Here is a 15270-nt window from a genome sequence, read left to right on the forward strand (position 1 = left end):
CCAACCCTGGCCCCTCCCTCATCAGTGCCCTGAAAGGCATTTTCTCTTGTGGGAGGATTTTATCTCCTCCCCTGGGGGTGAGGAAAGCAGTTTTCTCTACCTGAGCAAGCCCATTTTTGATTTGGGAAGTGTCCCAAACATCTTCAGTGTCTATGGTATCTCTAATGGAGCCCTTCTGCACATCCTGGGAGCTATATAAGAGCTGAAAAGGGGGAAATCAAGTTTTTCTTTGTGGTCCTGCTTAAATGAACCCTAAAGGAGCTTTAGGATGGTACCACAAGGCTAAGAATCCCCAAGAGCTGAGGAGAGCTCCAGCCCACCTCCCTCTTGGCTCAGCATACAGATGCTCCATAATTGCCTCACTGTATCTACAAATGGCCAGTCGCTTCTGATTCTATAACATTTATTAAGTAGTGGGTTTCCTTGCTGCATCTACAGTGGCCAGTCGCTTCTGATTCTGTAACATTTATTAAATAGTGGGTTTCCACACATGGCTTTTTAAATAATCCAGGCAGGGGGAGAAGGAAGAGGAGGACACAGTTGGAGTTCCCCTCCCACCAATACATAAGTATTTACATTTCAGCAACTGGACAATCCTGGCTCAGAAGGAGGCAGCAAGAATCCGAAAAAGATGGAGAGGGGGGGGCCCCAGGAGAACAAACAAGACTTATTTCCCCCACCCCATCCCCCAAAAAACCATCCACCCCATCCTAGCGGACTCTGGTGGTGTCCATCTTCCATTCCTTCCCCAAATCATGGAAGAAGGGTTCTCCTCACCAGAATAAGAGCACTTGGGATAACAGAGTAGGGTCCCCTCACCAAAAAAAAAAAAATAATAATAATAATAAAATAAAATAATAATAAAAAAAATTTTTAAAAAGTCCTGGAATAACAATAGGGCATTACCTCCCCCAGAATTAACAACCCTGGGCTGAGGTAGGCAAGCAGCTTGACTGAATATAGACCCTGGGCTAGGGGAAAGGGTCCCTTTGCTAAAATAAGAGCTGCTGGGGCATTGGAAGGAAAGCACCCTTGCCCAAGTGAGAGCATTTAAACTAAGTGTGTGCGGTGGTAGCAGGAGGTGCCAGTGTAGGGGTTACAACTTATCAGAATAAGAGTCCTGGGGCTCAGAATGGAAGTAACTTCAAACCAAATAAACATCCTTAGCAAAATGAGAAATATGGAAGTCCCCCCCCTCCAGAATAAGAGACCGTAAGTTCTGGGAGGAAGGGTCCTTAGCAGGATTGGGATGGGGACTGGGCAGACTTGGCTTATGTCTTCTGATCCCTGATCCCCAATCTCTGACCCTAGTAACACTGGATTTTTACTGACCTGTATAACCAGGTCAACAGATGTCCATCTATCCCTGTGGCATGCCATGGGACGGGTATTTAAACTAGTGGGGGCCTGGCCAGGACTAGGGCAGCAGGGACCAGGCCAAAGGGGTGGGACCCCCCGTGGGGGCATTGAGGGATGCATCCTCAGCTGGTGTCTGCATCCAGGGGTCCAGCAGTATCTCCTCCAGTGAGGGTCGGGCAGAGGGTTTGGGGGCCAGGCACCGGCGGATTAGGGCACAGCAGTCTGCAGATCAGAAGTACACAGAAGATTAGCAGCCAGTTGGGGGCACTAGTCCCTGGGAAGGATGCAGTCCACTGGGATGGGACCAGTGAAGGCCTCACCTGGGGAGACATGGGCAGGGAAGTGGAGCTCAGCCTCCAGAATCTCCTGGTCCCTCTCAAAGGGAATGTCCCCACACACCATGTCATAGAGGAGGATGCCCAGTGACCAGACAGTGGCTGGGAGCGCGTGGTACTGGTGACGAGAGATCCACTCTGGGGGGCTGTACACCCTTGTTCCTGCACACAAGCCAGAGATTAGACCACTCTCTGATAATGCCCTTCCCCCATCTCACCCTCCCCAGGAAGTGTGGTCCCCTCACCAGAATTAAGAGAACTCAGTACACGAGCAGGGTTCCCTCACCAGAATAGGAGCTCTTTAAAAATAACAGCAGAGTCTCATCATTAGAAAAAGGTAATAGCAGAGTGCCCTCAACAGAACAAAAGCACTTAAAAGTAACAGTAGGATCCCTTTACCAGATAGAAAAGGAATATTCAGGATAACACAATCCCCTTACCAGAATAAGAACCCTGAACAAGGTCTAGGCATTGTCAGAAGATGGACTTTATCAGAGGACAAGGCTTGAGCATTCCCAGTATTAAAGATCAAGAACCTTACAAAGGTGCAATACAGATCAAGGATTACAGGACACCCCAGCACTAGGGGCCAATGATCAAGAGACCACAAAGATAAAAGGTAAAAAATCCCCCCACTGAGATTTAGGGAAGACTTACCATCAAAATCAGTATAGGGTTCATCATGAAGTAGGGCACCAGAACCAAAATCAATGAGTTTGGCACAGCCCCGGCGAAGGTCCATCAAGATGTTCTCATCCTTGATGTCACGATGGACAACTCCACGAGCATGGCAATGCCGAACAGCTGCCACTACCTGGGCAAAGAGGCAGCGGCTTCGGCCTTCACCTAATGGGCCCTGCTCTGTGATGTAGTCAAAGAGATCCTGGGCAGGCAAAGGTCGCTCGAGGACCAGCATGAAGCCTTCTGGTGTTTCAAACCAGTCAAGCAGGCGGATCACACCAGGGTGCCCACCACCTGCACCCACCTTCCATAGCAGTGCCACTTCCAGTGGGCATGTGACTGAGTCTGACTGTGAGGGGAAGAGGAGAAAAGAGAGAACACAGACGTCAGGGCAGCAGCTGTGAGGCGGACTTCTTGCCTGAACTTAATTCATAGCCCCTCAGCCTCCTGACTTTGTGGTCTTCAGCAACTCACTTCCCTCCCTGAGCCTCAGTTCCCTAGCCTTAAGGGCCACTGCAAAGGTGGTTTGAGCCAAAATCCTATGAACATCTGGCTCAGTAACTATTTGAATAAATGAAAGTGGTTCTTAAAAAAAAAAGCCTTCTGCAGAAGGAGCAACTGATGAACACTACTATGTAATAGGGTATCTTTTGTTCACTGGCATCTCAGAAAAGATTACAACAGTACCTTACATACAGTAGATGCTCAATAAATAGCTGTTAAATAGCTGAAAGTACTCTATAGCATAGAGTCTAACACAGAGTTAGCACTCAATAAATACTATTATTGTGTAATAGTTGTAATGTTTTGTTCACTGACATAGCTCAAACACTAGAACAGGGTCTGGTAACAGGGCAGGGCTTAATACATGTTTGTTAAACAGGTAAAAGCAATTAGTAGAAAGGACCTAGCACAAAATTAGCTCTCAATAAATGTAATATTTTGCCAAATGCCTAAAACTGTGCCTGGCACATAGTAGGTGCTCAATATACATTTGTTAAATAGCTGAAGCTGATTAAGTACAAAGGAACAAAGTAAGAACTCAACATCATGTGATGTTTTGTCACTGACACCAAACATCTATAGCTGTGTTGCAAGTACTCAGTGGGACTTGGAACACAGTAAGCTTTGATGATGAAGCAAAACCTGAGACATACAGTCAGTGCTCAATAAAAGGCATAAATGCTAGGCCATAAAAGCCGCCCCACGCTAGAAGCCCAACGCGGGCACAAGGGCTGCCAGAAGCAGCCTCCCAGCTTGAGGTGGGGCCCTCTCCCGGCCAGTCCACTGACTTGCACAGCCGCAGACAGGTTTTCTCACGGTGGTGAAAATTCCGCTACTGCGCAGGCGCACCTTCTCCCTCCGGGTCCCACAACCTGCGCGGGCGCACTCTCCCCTAGAGTCCGCCAGGGGGCGCTCGCACTCCTACAACTAGCCCAGACCCGCCCAGTTGTCCGTTAGCGTTCTAACGGCCGGAGCGAAGCAGCCACCGTCACCATGGCAACCAGTGACCTCTGCCCCTCTTTCCCCACCAGCATGCCCCGCGGGCAGCCCCCGAGGCAATGTTCGGAGGGAGAAGGAGAAAGGCGGTTTGGAGGGGAGAATCCAAGGCCATGGGGGTAGCTGGGGTGAGAACTGTTTGGAGGTGTGGATGTCACCACAGGGGAGTAAACACGGGCTGGTAAGAGTGTTCTCCTCACCATTACAGGGCCCAGGGAATCATACAAGCCCTAGAAAGGCAAGGGGGTGAGTCCCTCGCCAGGGCCCATCGTCAGAGATGGCGTCGCCAGGTCAGGCAGGACTCCAAAGATACTCACCAAGGGGGACCAGCCCAACACACGGTTCCGGGGGATCACTTTGATGGCCACCTGGAGAAGGGGGCTGAGGTGAGGGGACCAGCAGACGACCCCCAGACCCCTCCTAGTCTTGACCCTCACCCCAGTCTTTATGGTCCCAACCTCGCCACGCCACAACCCAAAATGAGCTGGAGCTTCTCCCCTGCTCTCCAAGTCCCCAGAACCAAGTTCACCTCTCCCATCATCCTTAGCCCTGGGTTCTCCCTTCTCAGGCTTCAGGCCCCTCGCTCCAGCTCCTCAGCTCTGAATTTCCTAATACCCCAAGCCCTCGATCTTTCCATCCAGCTCCAAGACACCCCAACTCTCTACCGGGGTCCTGGTCCTCAGGACTCCACGCTGGACATCTGCCCTCAAAATCCCCCAAATCTCAGCTCTGAGTCTCCACCTTCCCACACAGATACATATCCCCTGGATCCCAGGATCTAGAGTCCTCACGACCTCCCAGTCTTCAGTCTCACCCCCCTGGACTTCCAGAATCTCTGCCCTGAAACCCCCCTCCCCCCACATACCCACCTGGATCGCCACACACACAAACAAGCGCGCGCACGTGCGCGCGCTCGGGCACCCCCACCAACCTGGATCCTGGTCCTCATGACCCTACCACGCACACATTGTTGGCTCATCCCCTGGTCAGTCAGCATCCCAGCCCCGGGACTCCGGGGCCCCGGGACTCCCTCCCCCGCCGCGCACACACACGCACACCCCTGACCCTCCCAGAACCCTCGTAGTGGATACCTGGAGTCGGTCTGTGACGCGATGTCCTGCGAAGACGGTACCAAAGCCCCCCTTACCAAGGAGAGGGCCAAGTCGGTACTCGGCCTCGAACGCTTCCCGATCCTTGCCTCCTACGCAGGCGGGGGCGAGGAAGTCAGGGTGGCTGCGTGCTGAGCCCGGCTGCGACCCTCTCCTCCCCTCCTCCCGCGCCGCCCTCAATCTCTTCAGCCCGCCCGGCCTAGTCGCGGTAGGGGAGCCTCGCTCACCTGGCGGCGGCGTGGGGGTCACCGGGGCCACGGGGAGCCCTTGCAGAGGCTTAGTCAACATGGAGGAGGTGCTGCGCAGATTGAGCCCGCTGAGCCCGCAGGGCGTGGACGCCCGGGGCAGCGAGGCTGGTGAGCCAGGACTTGGGGGCGCCAGGGTGGAAGGCAGAGAAGCTGGTGGCCCAGAAGGGCCCTCAAACAGCGAAACGTTCGGATTCGACGCGCGCGCCAGCCCTAACGCTACTGAGCCGGGGCACGCGCCTCCGGAGAGAGTCGCCCCGGGCGACAGCCCCGCCCACTTGGCTTTGATCAATCCGAACGCGGCACCTGCTGTACCCCAGCCAATCGGAGCCAGTCCTTATTTGCATACCACCCTCAACGTTTCAAGTACCCCCTTATGCAAATACATGCCCGGATCTTCCGCGGGGGCCGGGCCCGCATGCAAATGTGGGGGGGCGCGCGCGAAGAGGAAACCGGTTCTGGGAATCCCTTTGCAGCGACCGCATTTGTTTTGGTTGTTGCGCGGGGTTGTTTTTATATATATGCGTATGTGTATGTGTATAGATATAAACTTAAAAAAATAACTGCACCGCCTCCTTTCCTAGGAAGTTGGTTTGCAGCCGCTGCTTCGAGATTAGCGCGGAGATAATGCCAGGCCCGGCTTCTAAGAATGCGAGCCTGTGGCTACCCTGGACCCGGTCTCCGAAGAGTGCTCAACACCCAGGACCAGAGCCCTCAAGGCGACCGGCGGCTTCTCCCCCCAAAACTGAAGCCAGGGATCCTGGAAGAATCCGCCCAGCTTCCAGGGAGGGGTAGCCCTCCTGACCACCACCGCGGGGGGCGCGCTGGTCAAAGACAGCGTTCCCAAGCCCTGAGGCGGAGGCCTATGGTGTGTTTTTAGAGCCCTTAACCCGGCCAGACCTGGCTAGGTCTGGCCACAAGCCCAGTCAGCACGTCTAGAATCTGGAATGGCAGGGGGAAGTGGATCTTGGGCGGGGGTGAGGAGCAAGCCAGAGTGATGGTGGCTTGGGGGTATGCTTCCAAATGGCAGAGACGGACGGGGAGAACTCAGACAGGTGGCAAAATATCCTCAGTCACAAATTTGTGAAAAATAAGTAGTGTCATGCCACAAGAAGATATGCACTCAAGGCACTCACAAAAGTACCATATGATATACACAAAACCCATACTGTCAGACACATTCATGTAAACTTACATGACACAGATGCAGACACGTACTGTCACAGAGACTGACATCCACTGTCAGGCAGGCATGCTGCCAGTTATGTCCCAGAATGACACCCAGAGAAACACTGTTACAGAAAGACAGGCACTCCAGAGAGACTCACATGGACCTACGTTGCCATGTGACAATGACACAAAAATGTCAGACTCACCACCACCAGAACTTGTCACGATACTGGCACCATCAGACACAATCACAGGAAGACTTGTACTGTCCCAGAAATGAGAGACCTCGTGGCTGTCACAGGAAGACACACAGATGCTCCAGAGACACACAAGTACTGCTCCAAAGGCAGACATAAATACTTATGCAACAGAGCCACATGGATAGGCAGTGTCACAAAAACAGATGTGGAGAGACCCAGTCAGACACACAACCAGCAAACATGCAGCATTGTCACTGAAATTGTCCAGAAATAGCTACCTGGAATCTGACAAAGGAATACAAACGGACATCCACCACATCAGAATGAAACCACAGATGCACTGTCACAGACAGACCCACGCAGACATGCACTTGTCTCAGAAACAGGCATAAACTGTCAGACAGAGTCCCACACTCAGTCACCATCTGACACACCTGGAAACAAGCCCTTGTCACACACACTGGAGACACTGTGAGAGGCATGTGAAGACTTGGACTCACCAAAGTCACACACAGACAACACTCAAAAAGCAAATACACACATGTACTCTCCCTTATTCATCCAGTATTTATTAGGGGTCTACCGTAAGCCTGCCAGGCCCTGGCAGGGGTGCAGATATTAAGAGATACACAGATTAAGTCAGGCATCACAGCCCTTGCACAGTTATTGGGGAAGGAGTAAAGACACATTTGTGGATAGAAGTGAGAATGTGGAGTCACACAGGGCTTCTCAGAAGGTGACCTTCTACCCATCTTGAAGGACAAGGTTGGGGGCTCAGGACAGGGGAAGGGCAAATTCCAGGCAGAGGCCAATGAAACTGGACAGAGCAGCAAGAGGTAGGCAGGGGCCAAATGGTGCAGAAACTTTAGTATTAGGATAATAAATACTATCTGCTAACATCTGAGCTCTCAGAACGTGCCAGGCACCATGCTATCATACATTATATTGACCACATGCATTCTCTCTCTGTGCTCACAACCAGAGAGTGTGAGGTAGTAGACATTAATCACTCCTGTTGGACACGTGGTAGGACCCTTGAAACTCACAGAGCCTGTGATTTGACCAAGGCCACACATCTAGAAAAAGCCAGGTAGGTTTCAAACCAACTCTCCAACATCTGCATGCATGACCAGTGAATTCCACAGACACCCCACAGGTGGCCACCTGGCCAGCCATGCCCTCACCGGCAGACCTGGACATGCACCCTTCCACATGGGCCCCATTAGTGAGGCACAGCAAACAAACAAACCAACCCCATTCTTGACAAAACATGGGGACCAGCCATCCTTCTCTGCCTTGACTTTACCCCAAGGAAAGGCAGACAGGGGTGTTAGAAGACTGGGGACATCAATAAGAAAGGACTTAACCATTCCTTAAACCCAGGAGGCCCACCAGTCAATTCGACTAAACTTACGTTGATAGGAGGCCTCTGTTGTGCCTTTCCAAAGCATTCCTCATCAAAGATCACAAGGAAAGAGCAAACGTATGCAGGCAAGGAGGCAGGCAGAGAAATTGAAGTTCAGTACCAGCCCTCAAGCTCATAATCCTCTGCTCCCATCATACCCCAGGACACAAGGTGGGCAGGCTACACGTGCCAGTATTGAGGCAGGGGCAGCAGGCAAAGATGGAACTTTCTTGTTAGGAACAGGTCCAGAAGTTGGTTTAGTGAGCAGTGAATCAAATATGAGCAAACCCCGGGCCCGGGGAAATACCGTACTGGAGAGCATGCAGCCCTCAGAGGTCAAGCCAAGGCCTATGCCATCACCGCCTCTGCCCAAAGCCCCACCCATCCCATGCCCCACACAGAACAGAGGCGCTCAGGGGAAACTGACATTTGGTTTTATTGTGCCAAGGACGTTACAGATGGTGGATCTTGTCAACACCTGCAGGGCACAGGTGCCTCATCTGTTGAGGCTGCTCCCACTCCCCACTCAAATCCTGGGCAGGCAGTGGCTGCCATGATCCTCAAAGGTGCCTTCCACCCCAAGATTCCAAAGAGACCAGTGGTGGTGGTGGTAGTGGTGGTGGTGTGGAAGCAATAGGAATGCAGCGAGGTCAGAGTCTGTGTCCAAAGCCCATATGACACCTGCCCCCCTGCCCCCCACCCTGCCCCGGCTTGCACTCTAGACACTGCCCACCTCCACAGAGCTGGAGGCTAGAGACAGCAACCACATCTTTGTGCTCCCTCTGTGGCCCATGGCCTGCCTGCTCCCAAACCAGAGATGCCGCCTTCACAGAGCCAATGCTGTTGTCTACATCATTTAGGATTGATTGATTTTGTAAGATAAAAGTACATTTTAATAAAGAAAAAATTCAACATTGAAGGCTCAGACATTCTTGGGGTACTGGGAAGGGGAATTCCCACTTCTTCCTTGCACCTTCCCAGCATCATTGTGGAGGTGGGGGTAACAAGTTTTTCTGAAGTTGGAAGAAACAGGGCAGGGAGTGAGGGGGGCAGGGAGACTTTCCTCTGTCTGAATGTTTCTCCTCGGGGACTGCCTGGCTGCCAGTTGGTTTGTCTCTGTGTGCCTCTCGCCTATGTTCGGCACCCTTGCCCAAGTCCCCTGTGGAGTGCAGGGATGGTGCTGTGCAGGGGGCAACAGGGCACGTCAGCTGGCGAAGAGACGGGTGATGGTGGTGGTGGCAGCGATGAAAGGGGGTGCAGTGGTGGGTCAGCCAGAGGGAAGTGGGGAAGAGGGAAACGAAAGGAGAGAGGGAAGAAGGCAAGAGGGAAGAAAGCCAAAGAAGGTGGGTCGGCACCGGAGGGCAGGAGTGGTGGGGGTTGGGAGATGGTCTCCAGTCTCTGGGTCTCCATCAACTCTTGTCTGGGGGTGGATCTCTGTGCACTTTGTTTTTCTTCATACTGTCTAGGTATTCCTGTTGGGACACTGCCAGCACCGATGCTAGGATCTCATCATCATCCCAGTCATTCAGACCTGCTGGGCCAAGAGGAAGGGGAAAAGGATGATGGAATACTTCCAGCCCTCCTTCTCTTCACCCTTTGCTGATCCCTGGCTCTAGAGAGATCCTATCCAGGCCCCTCTACATTTCTATGGAGAAGGCTCCTCCGGGCCTATGGAATCCCATTCAGATCCCCCCTGGACACATCCCTTGGGTTTGAAAAATTCCCTTTTCTTGGGTAGATGGCCAGAGGTCTGGAAGGCCCCCCTCATGGGGTCTGTTGGTTCTTCTCTCTCCCCAATTCCCAGCTGGCCTCTGGGCCCCTAGACAGAGGAGGCTTACCAAACGCAGAGGGGGACATCTGCTGAATGAGGGCCCGGCACTCCAGAGCAGGGTAGAGGGACACGAGGGGGGGAGTAGCCCGGTCAGCCCCTGCCGAGAACTGGCTGCTTGTACCTGGGGCAGAGGGATAGTCAGAGGCAGGGCCCAGGACCTAGGCAGCACCTCCTAACCCCGGCATGCTTCCCTGTCACCAACTCACTGACCTGGTGCACAGGGTGAAGGAGGTTTGGCAAGAGCTAAGACAGTGCCTGGGGAAGGGGGCTTGATGCCCAACTCGGTGTGCAGCTCAGGGTGCTCGGGTGAAGAGGCTGAACTCCGCTGCCGCGGGGACCTATTGGTCCACTCCTCTAGGCCACTGGAGGCTGCTGCTGTGGCAGAACTGCATGTGGCGCTGGCTTTCCGGGGCTGCAGTGGGAAGGAGGAGGAGGAGGGAAGGACCAACGCCAGTCATGACCCTCCTATGCCCCATCCCTAAGGGCTGGCTCCCTCCCGGAATCCTGGCTATGATACAGTTTCTACATAGGCCACCATCATTCCTGGGCACACAGCAGACCACAGGACAAAGGTAAGCTCCTTAATCTACCCTTACACCCTTACAGCCAATTTGACAGGGAACCTATACTTCCACCTTCAAAATCCATTCAGACTCCATCCCCTTTTCTCCTTCCTTCCTAGCCAGCTCCGCCATCAGTTACCACTGGGACTATTCTAGTAGCCTCTGCCTCACAGGCCCCTGCTTCTACCCCTGCCCCCTAGATTCCATGTTGCACTCAGCAATCAGGGGGATCCTGTCCCTCCTCTGCTCACAACCCTCCAAATGGCTTCTGCATCACTCACAGTAAAAGCCAAAGTCCTCACCACAGTCCACAAGCCCCTTCTCAATCTGGCCCCACCACCTCTGACTTCATTTACTACTACATTCTGCTCAGCCACACTGGCCTCCTGACCACACCCAAATCACACCAGGTGTGCCCTACCTCAGGGCCTTTGCTGGCCTTCTGCCTTGCCTGGCACATGCACTTAGCTAACTGCTTCACCTTCTGCAATCTTTTGCTCACATCTCACCTGCTCTCAGGCCTACCCTGACCACGTTATTTAATACTGTGACCTCTCAGCGCCCTTAGCCCTACTCATTCCCTTTACCCTGCTCTACATGTTTCATCTGTCCCACCTCTCAACTAGTGTACTCATTATATTTACTGTTTATTTTGTTCCACTCTGCAAAAATGTAAGCATCACAAGCACAGGAAAGACTCAACTCTTTCCAGCATCTACAGTCACTCTAAACTCCTTGTGATTCCTCAAATGCCTGCCTGCTCTGCCTCCTCTCTGCCCTAAACATTCAACCTTCCTGTGTGAAGACTGATCAGAGCCCCCACAACTACTGGTCTCCTAGACAGGGTCAAGGGCTTCACTGATGTATGTCTCCCTCAGTAGACGGGATCTCTGAGAGTGGAGCAGGCCAGACCTGATTTTACATCCTCAGCACAGAGCCTGACGCACAAGGTCCTTCAACAAAAGCCTGTCCCTCTGGAACTACCCATCAATCCCATGTGTCACCACCAGTGGCTGGCCTCCCTCACTCTTTCAGAGAGAGCTTGTTCTGCAAAGGTGTTGAGAGTTCTAAGGCACAATGCCAAGACTCAGGCCAAGATGAGGTACAGAATGGGCTGGGAGCTTCCTTTTCTCCCAGATGTCAAAACTGCTTAATTTTTTTCTGCCAGTATGGGGGCAGAGCATGGGAAGTAAGGGGTTCTTGGCCAGGCCAGTGACAGAGCCCAGGACACACCTGGCTGGGGCCGCGGACCTGGCGGGCCTGTTTCTCTTGATCCCGTAGCCACTGCAGGTAGGATTCCCGAGCCACCTGCTCCTCAATGGCCTCGTTTGTGGCCTCCCAGTCTGTGGCCCGCTTCTTGTCTTCCAGCATCTGCTGTTCAATCCATGACTCCTCTGATGTTTTTATGGCATTCTTCATCAGGGACTGCTCTGCAAACTGTAAGGCACGGAGGACAGGGATGTAGGGTGACACTCTGAACTCCAGCCAAGAGACAGAACTGGCTCAGGATTATGAGTCTGTAGCCTCAGAAGACAGGGGATAGGAAGGCAGGTACTCCTACTAAGCACCCCCCTGAGCAGGCTGTCTATTCATCAGGTATCGGGGGAAGGCAGGCTGGGGTAGTGGGATTTGTCACTCCAAACTCCTACACTCAGAAGCCCTGCTCCCAACCCCAAGACACTTTGACTGAAGTACTATGTCTGGGGCAGCCAGGTACTGGAATTTAAAGATGCCTTACCCAGAGATGACTCAGTTTCATAATGCTGAGGCCTTCCTCACCTATGCCCACATGGGACAAGGAGAAAAGATCACCTGACCTGAAAAGTTAGCTGTGTGTACACAGGGCGAAGGGAGTATTTGAACATTTAAGGGGACAAGAGGACAGTACTGTCATGGTATAGGGTATTATGAGTTGTGGGACACCGTAGGAAAGTGCTTTTCGTCAGGCTATGAGATATGAAATAATGAGAAAAATATCAGAGCATATTCCAGGCATTAAGTGTTATTACTGCTCAACAAAATTCTAACATTATTTTAATGCAGATATACACACTACACACCAATGTGTGTGTGCACTAAGTTATGATGTAAAGCGTAGTTTTTTACCCATGTGTAATAGTCCAAAAAGTATGTAAAATTGTTAGAACAAGTCAATTAAAAAGTGGGCAAAAAAAGTCTAAATACACAACCTCCTCAAAGAAGATATACAGATGGCAAATAAGCACATGAAAAGATGCTCAACACCATTTGTCATCAGGGAATTGCAAATTAAAACAATGAGGTACCTTATCTGTTGGAGGTATCAGTAAGAACTGCAGCTTCATACAGATACAGATGGTTACATAAAGAAATATTTCTAGATAAGAGTATACATAGAAATATTTCTAGATAAGTGTATACATATGGGTTAGTATACACAGACATATTTCCTTGCTCTGTCAGCTGAAGGAGCCTAGAAGCAAGGATACCCCAGTAACAAGGAGCATACTCAGCATCCAGATCTTGATTTTTCGTTTTTAAAAATTTTTTAATGTTGGGGCGCCTGGGTGGCGCAGTCGGTTAAGCGTCCGACTTCAGCCAGGTCACGATCTCGCGGTCCGTGAGTTCGAGCCCCGCGTCAGGCTCTGGGCTGACGGCTCAGAGCCTGGAGACTGTTTCCGATTCTGTGTCTCCCTCTCTCTCTGCCCCTCCCCCGTTCATGCTCTGTCTCTCTCTGTCCCAAAAATAAATAAACGTTGAAAAAAAAAATTTTTTTTTTAATTTTTTTAATGTTTATTTTTGAGAGAGTGAGCAAGCAGGGGAGGGGGGAGGGAGGGCGAAGAGGGAGGGGGAAGGGGGAGGGGGAAGGGGGAGGGGGAAGGGGGAGGGGGAGGGAGTCACACAATCTGAAGCAGGCTCCAGGCTCTGAACTGTTAGCACAGAGCCTGTCGTGGGGCTCGAACTCATGAACCACAAGATCATGACCTGAGCTGAAGTTGGATGCTTAACCGACTGAGCTACCCAGGCACCTGCAGATCTTGGTTTCTAATAACACACTCCAATAAAGGGAACCAGGGATCTTTGGAGAAATGGCTGGTTCTAGAATTGAGGCAAGAAATACACAAGATGAACCTGGAGCACCTCACAGTGCCAGAAGCTACAAAAGTGCTACAAAATGAAACAAAATAAACAAACAAAACCCCAAATTTAAAACAGCCCACCACCACAATGATAGGGGGATGTCGACGAGATGTAGGAACCAACTAAGAGAGCTCTTAATAGCCAAAACTGGAACAATGTAAGCATCAAAATCAATAAAAATAGTACTGGGTTACAATCCAGTATAAAAGAAATACCCTTGAGTCCACAGTGATATAAATCAATGGAGGACAAGAGACCAATCTCCCTTGCAGAATTCTACAGTTTATATAGATACTACGCCCTCAAGAAGATAGAGCATAACCTCCACTTCTCAAGTGTGGGCTGTACATAATGGTTTCCTTCCAAACAGGACATATGAAAAAGGGAATGGGGAAAGAGAGTAATTTTACAGTGGAGAAAATCTGACAAACACTACTTCCACTATCAATCAAGGTCAACATCAACAGTCATAAATCATGTTCACAGTATATACTACTGACATGATGTGATGAGAATGGCACTTTTACCACTGTGATCTTTCTCCCTAAAACCCATAGCCCCAGTCTAATCATGAGAAAAACATTAGACCAATTCCAAAAGAGAAACATCCTACGATATACATGACCAGTACTCTTCATAACTGTGAAGGTCATCAAAAACATGAAAACGTGAGAAACTGTCACAAAAAAGGGAACCTAAAGAGACATCATGATTTTAGTTAATAACAATGTATCAGTATTAGTACAAATATCATAACAAATGTCAATTCCAAAAGAGAAACATCCTACAATATAAGTGACCTGTACTCCTCAAAGCTGTCAAGGTCATCAAAAACATGAAAATTTGAGAAATTGTCACAAATAAGGGAACCTAAAAAGACATCATGATTTCAGTTAATAATAATGTACCAATACTGGTTCAAATATTATAACAAATGTATCATAGTCATCTAATGTTAATGATAGCAAAACTATTGGGCTTGGGCGGGAGAAGCGGAGAGAAGAATACATGGGAACTCTATACTATCTTCTTAATTTTTTGGTAGATCTAAAACTTCTAAACCATTAAGTCTAGGTGCGCCTGGGTGCCTCAGTTGGTTGGGCGTCTGACTCTTGATTCTGGCTCAGGTCATGATCTCCTGGTTCGTGGGATTGAGCCCAGCTTTGGGCTCTGTGCAGAGCCTGCTTGGGATTCTCTCACTCCCACTACCCCCTCCCCTTCTGGCATGCATGCATATGTGCTCTCTCTCTAAATTAAGTAAATAAACATTAAAAAAAAAAAAAAACTCAAGCCTACAAATAAAGAAAAAAAAAACTTAAGGCATTCACATTTTTTTAAAAAAAGGAAAAAGAGGGGTGCCTGGGTGGCTCCCCAATTGAGTGTCTGCAGCTCAGGTCATGATCTCAAGGTTCATGAATTCGAGCCCCACGTTGGGCTCTGTGCTCACAGCTCAGAGACTGGAGGATGCTTCGAATTCTGTGTCTCCCTCTCTCTCTGCCCCTCCCATGCTCGTGCTCTCTCTTTCAAAACATAAATAAACATTAAAAAAATAATTTTTAAGGGGCACCTGGGTAGCTCAGTCAGTTAAGCATCCAATTTCGGCTCAGGTCATCATCTCACGGTTTGTGAGTTCAAGCCCCATGTCAGGCTCTGTGCTGACGGCCTGGAGCCTGCTTTAGATTCTGTGTCTCCCTTTCTCTGCCTCTCTCCCTCAAAGGTAAATAAACATTAAAAAACAATTTTTATGTAATT

General features: G+C 50.5%; 2 protein-coding genes across 18 annotated transcripts in view; both read right to left on the minus strand.

Annotated features, from left to right (window-relative positions):
• Positions 1-386: 386 nt before the first annotated feature.
• Positions 387-5481, minus strand: PIM2 (Pim-2 proto-oncogene, serine/threonine kinase). Its single transcript, XM_045471700.1, has 6 exons — positions 5212-5481; positions 4967-5076; positions 4193-4243; positions 2352-2724; positions 1680-1856; positions 387-1581 (listed from the first exon to the last, which is right to left on the minus strand). Exons 1-6 carry the CDS (start codon positions 5270-5272, stop codon positions 1418-1420), a joined length of 936 nt encoding a protein of 311 aa, XP_045327656.1. The 5' UTR covers positions 5273-5481; the 3' UTR covers positions 387-1417.
• A 2935-nt stretch (positions 5482-8416) lies between these two features.
• OTUD5 (OTU deubiquitinase 5) overlaps positions 8417-15270 on the minus strand; it is a 30501-nt gene continuing 23647 nt past the window's right edge. For 6 of the 17 annotated variants that reach the window (XM_045471688.1, XM_045471685.1, XM_045471686.1 and 3 more), the window contains 4 exons: positions 11632-11835; positions 10046-10247; positions 9843-9956; positions 8417-9538 (listed from right to left, as the gene is read on the minus strand). In XM_045471688.1, coding sequence (XP_045327644.1) covers positions 9414-9538; positions 9843-9956; positions 10046-10247; positions 11632-11835 — 645 coding nt within the window. In that variant the 3' untranslated portion in view covers positions 8417-9413. The remainder of the gene's footprint in view (positions 9539-9842; positions 9957-10045; positions 10248-11631; positions 11836-15270) is intronic. The other 11 variants (XM_045471689.1, XM_045471687.1, XM_045471684.1 and 8 more) reach the window with 3 other exon arrangements.

Source organism: Leopardus geoffroyi, chromosome X, assembly GCF_018350155.1.
Source record: "Leopardus geoffroyi isolate Oge1 chromosome X, O.geoffroyi_Oge1_pat1.0, whole genome shotgun sequence".
NCBI lineage: Eukaryota > Metazoa > Chordata > Mammalia > Carnivora > Felidae > Leopardus > Leopardus geoffroyi.

Bases quoted from the DNA above. Each gene is read 5' to 3' on its own strand.
- PIM2 (XM_045471700.1), bottom strand. From the start codon at position 5,272: ATGTTGACTAAGCCTCTGCAAGGGCTCCCCGTGGCCCCGGTGACCCCC. The intron at 5,077-5,211 runs GTGAGCGAGGCT...CCGCCTGCGTAG, and splicing joins GACCCCCACGCCGCCGCCAG to GAGGCAAGGATCGGGAAGCG. The intron at 2,725-4,192 runs GTGAGTATCTTT...TTCCCCTCACAG, and splicing joins TGTTGGGCTGGTCCCCCTTG to TCAGACTCAGTCACATGCCC.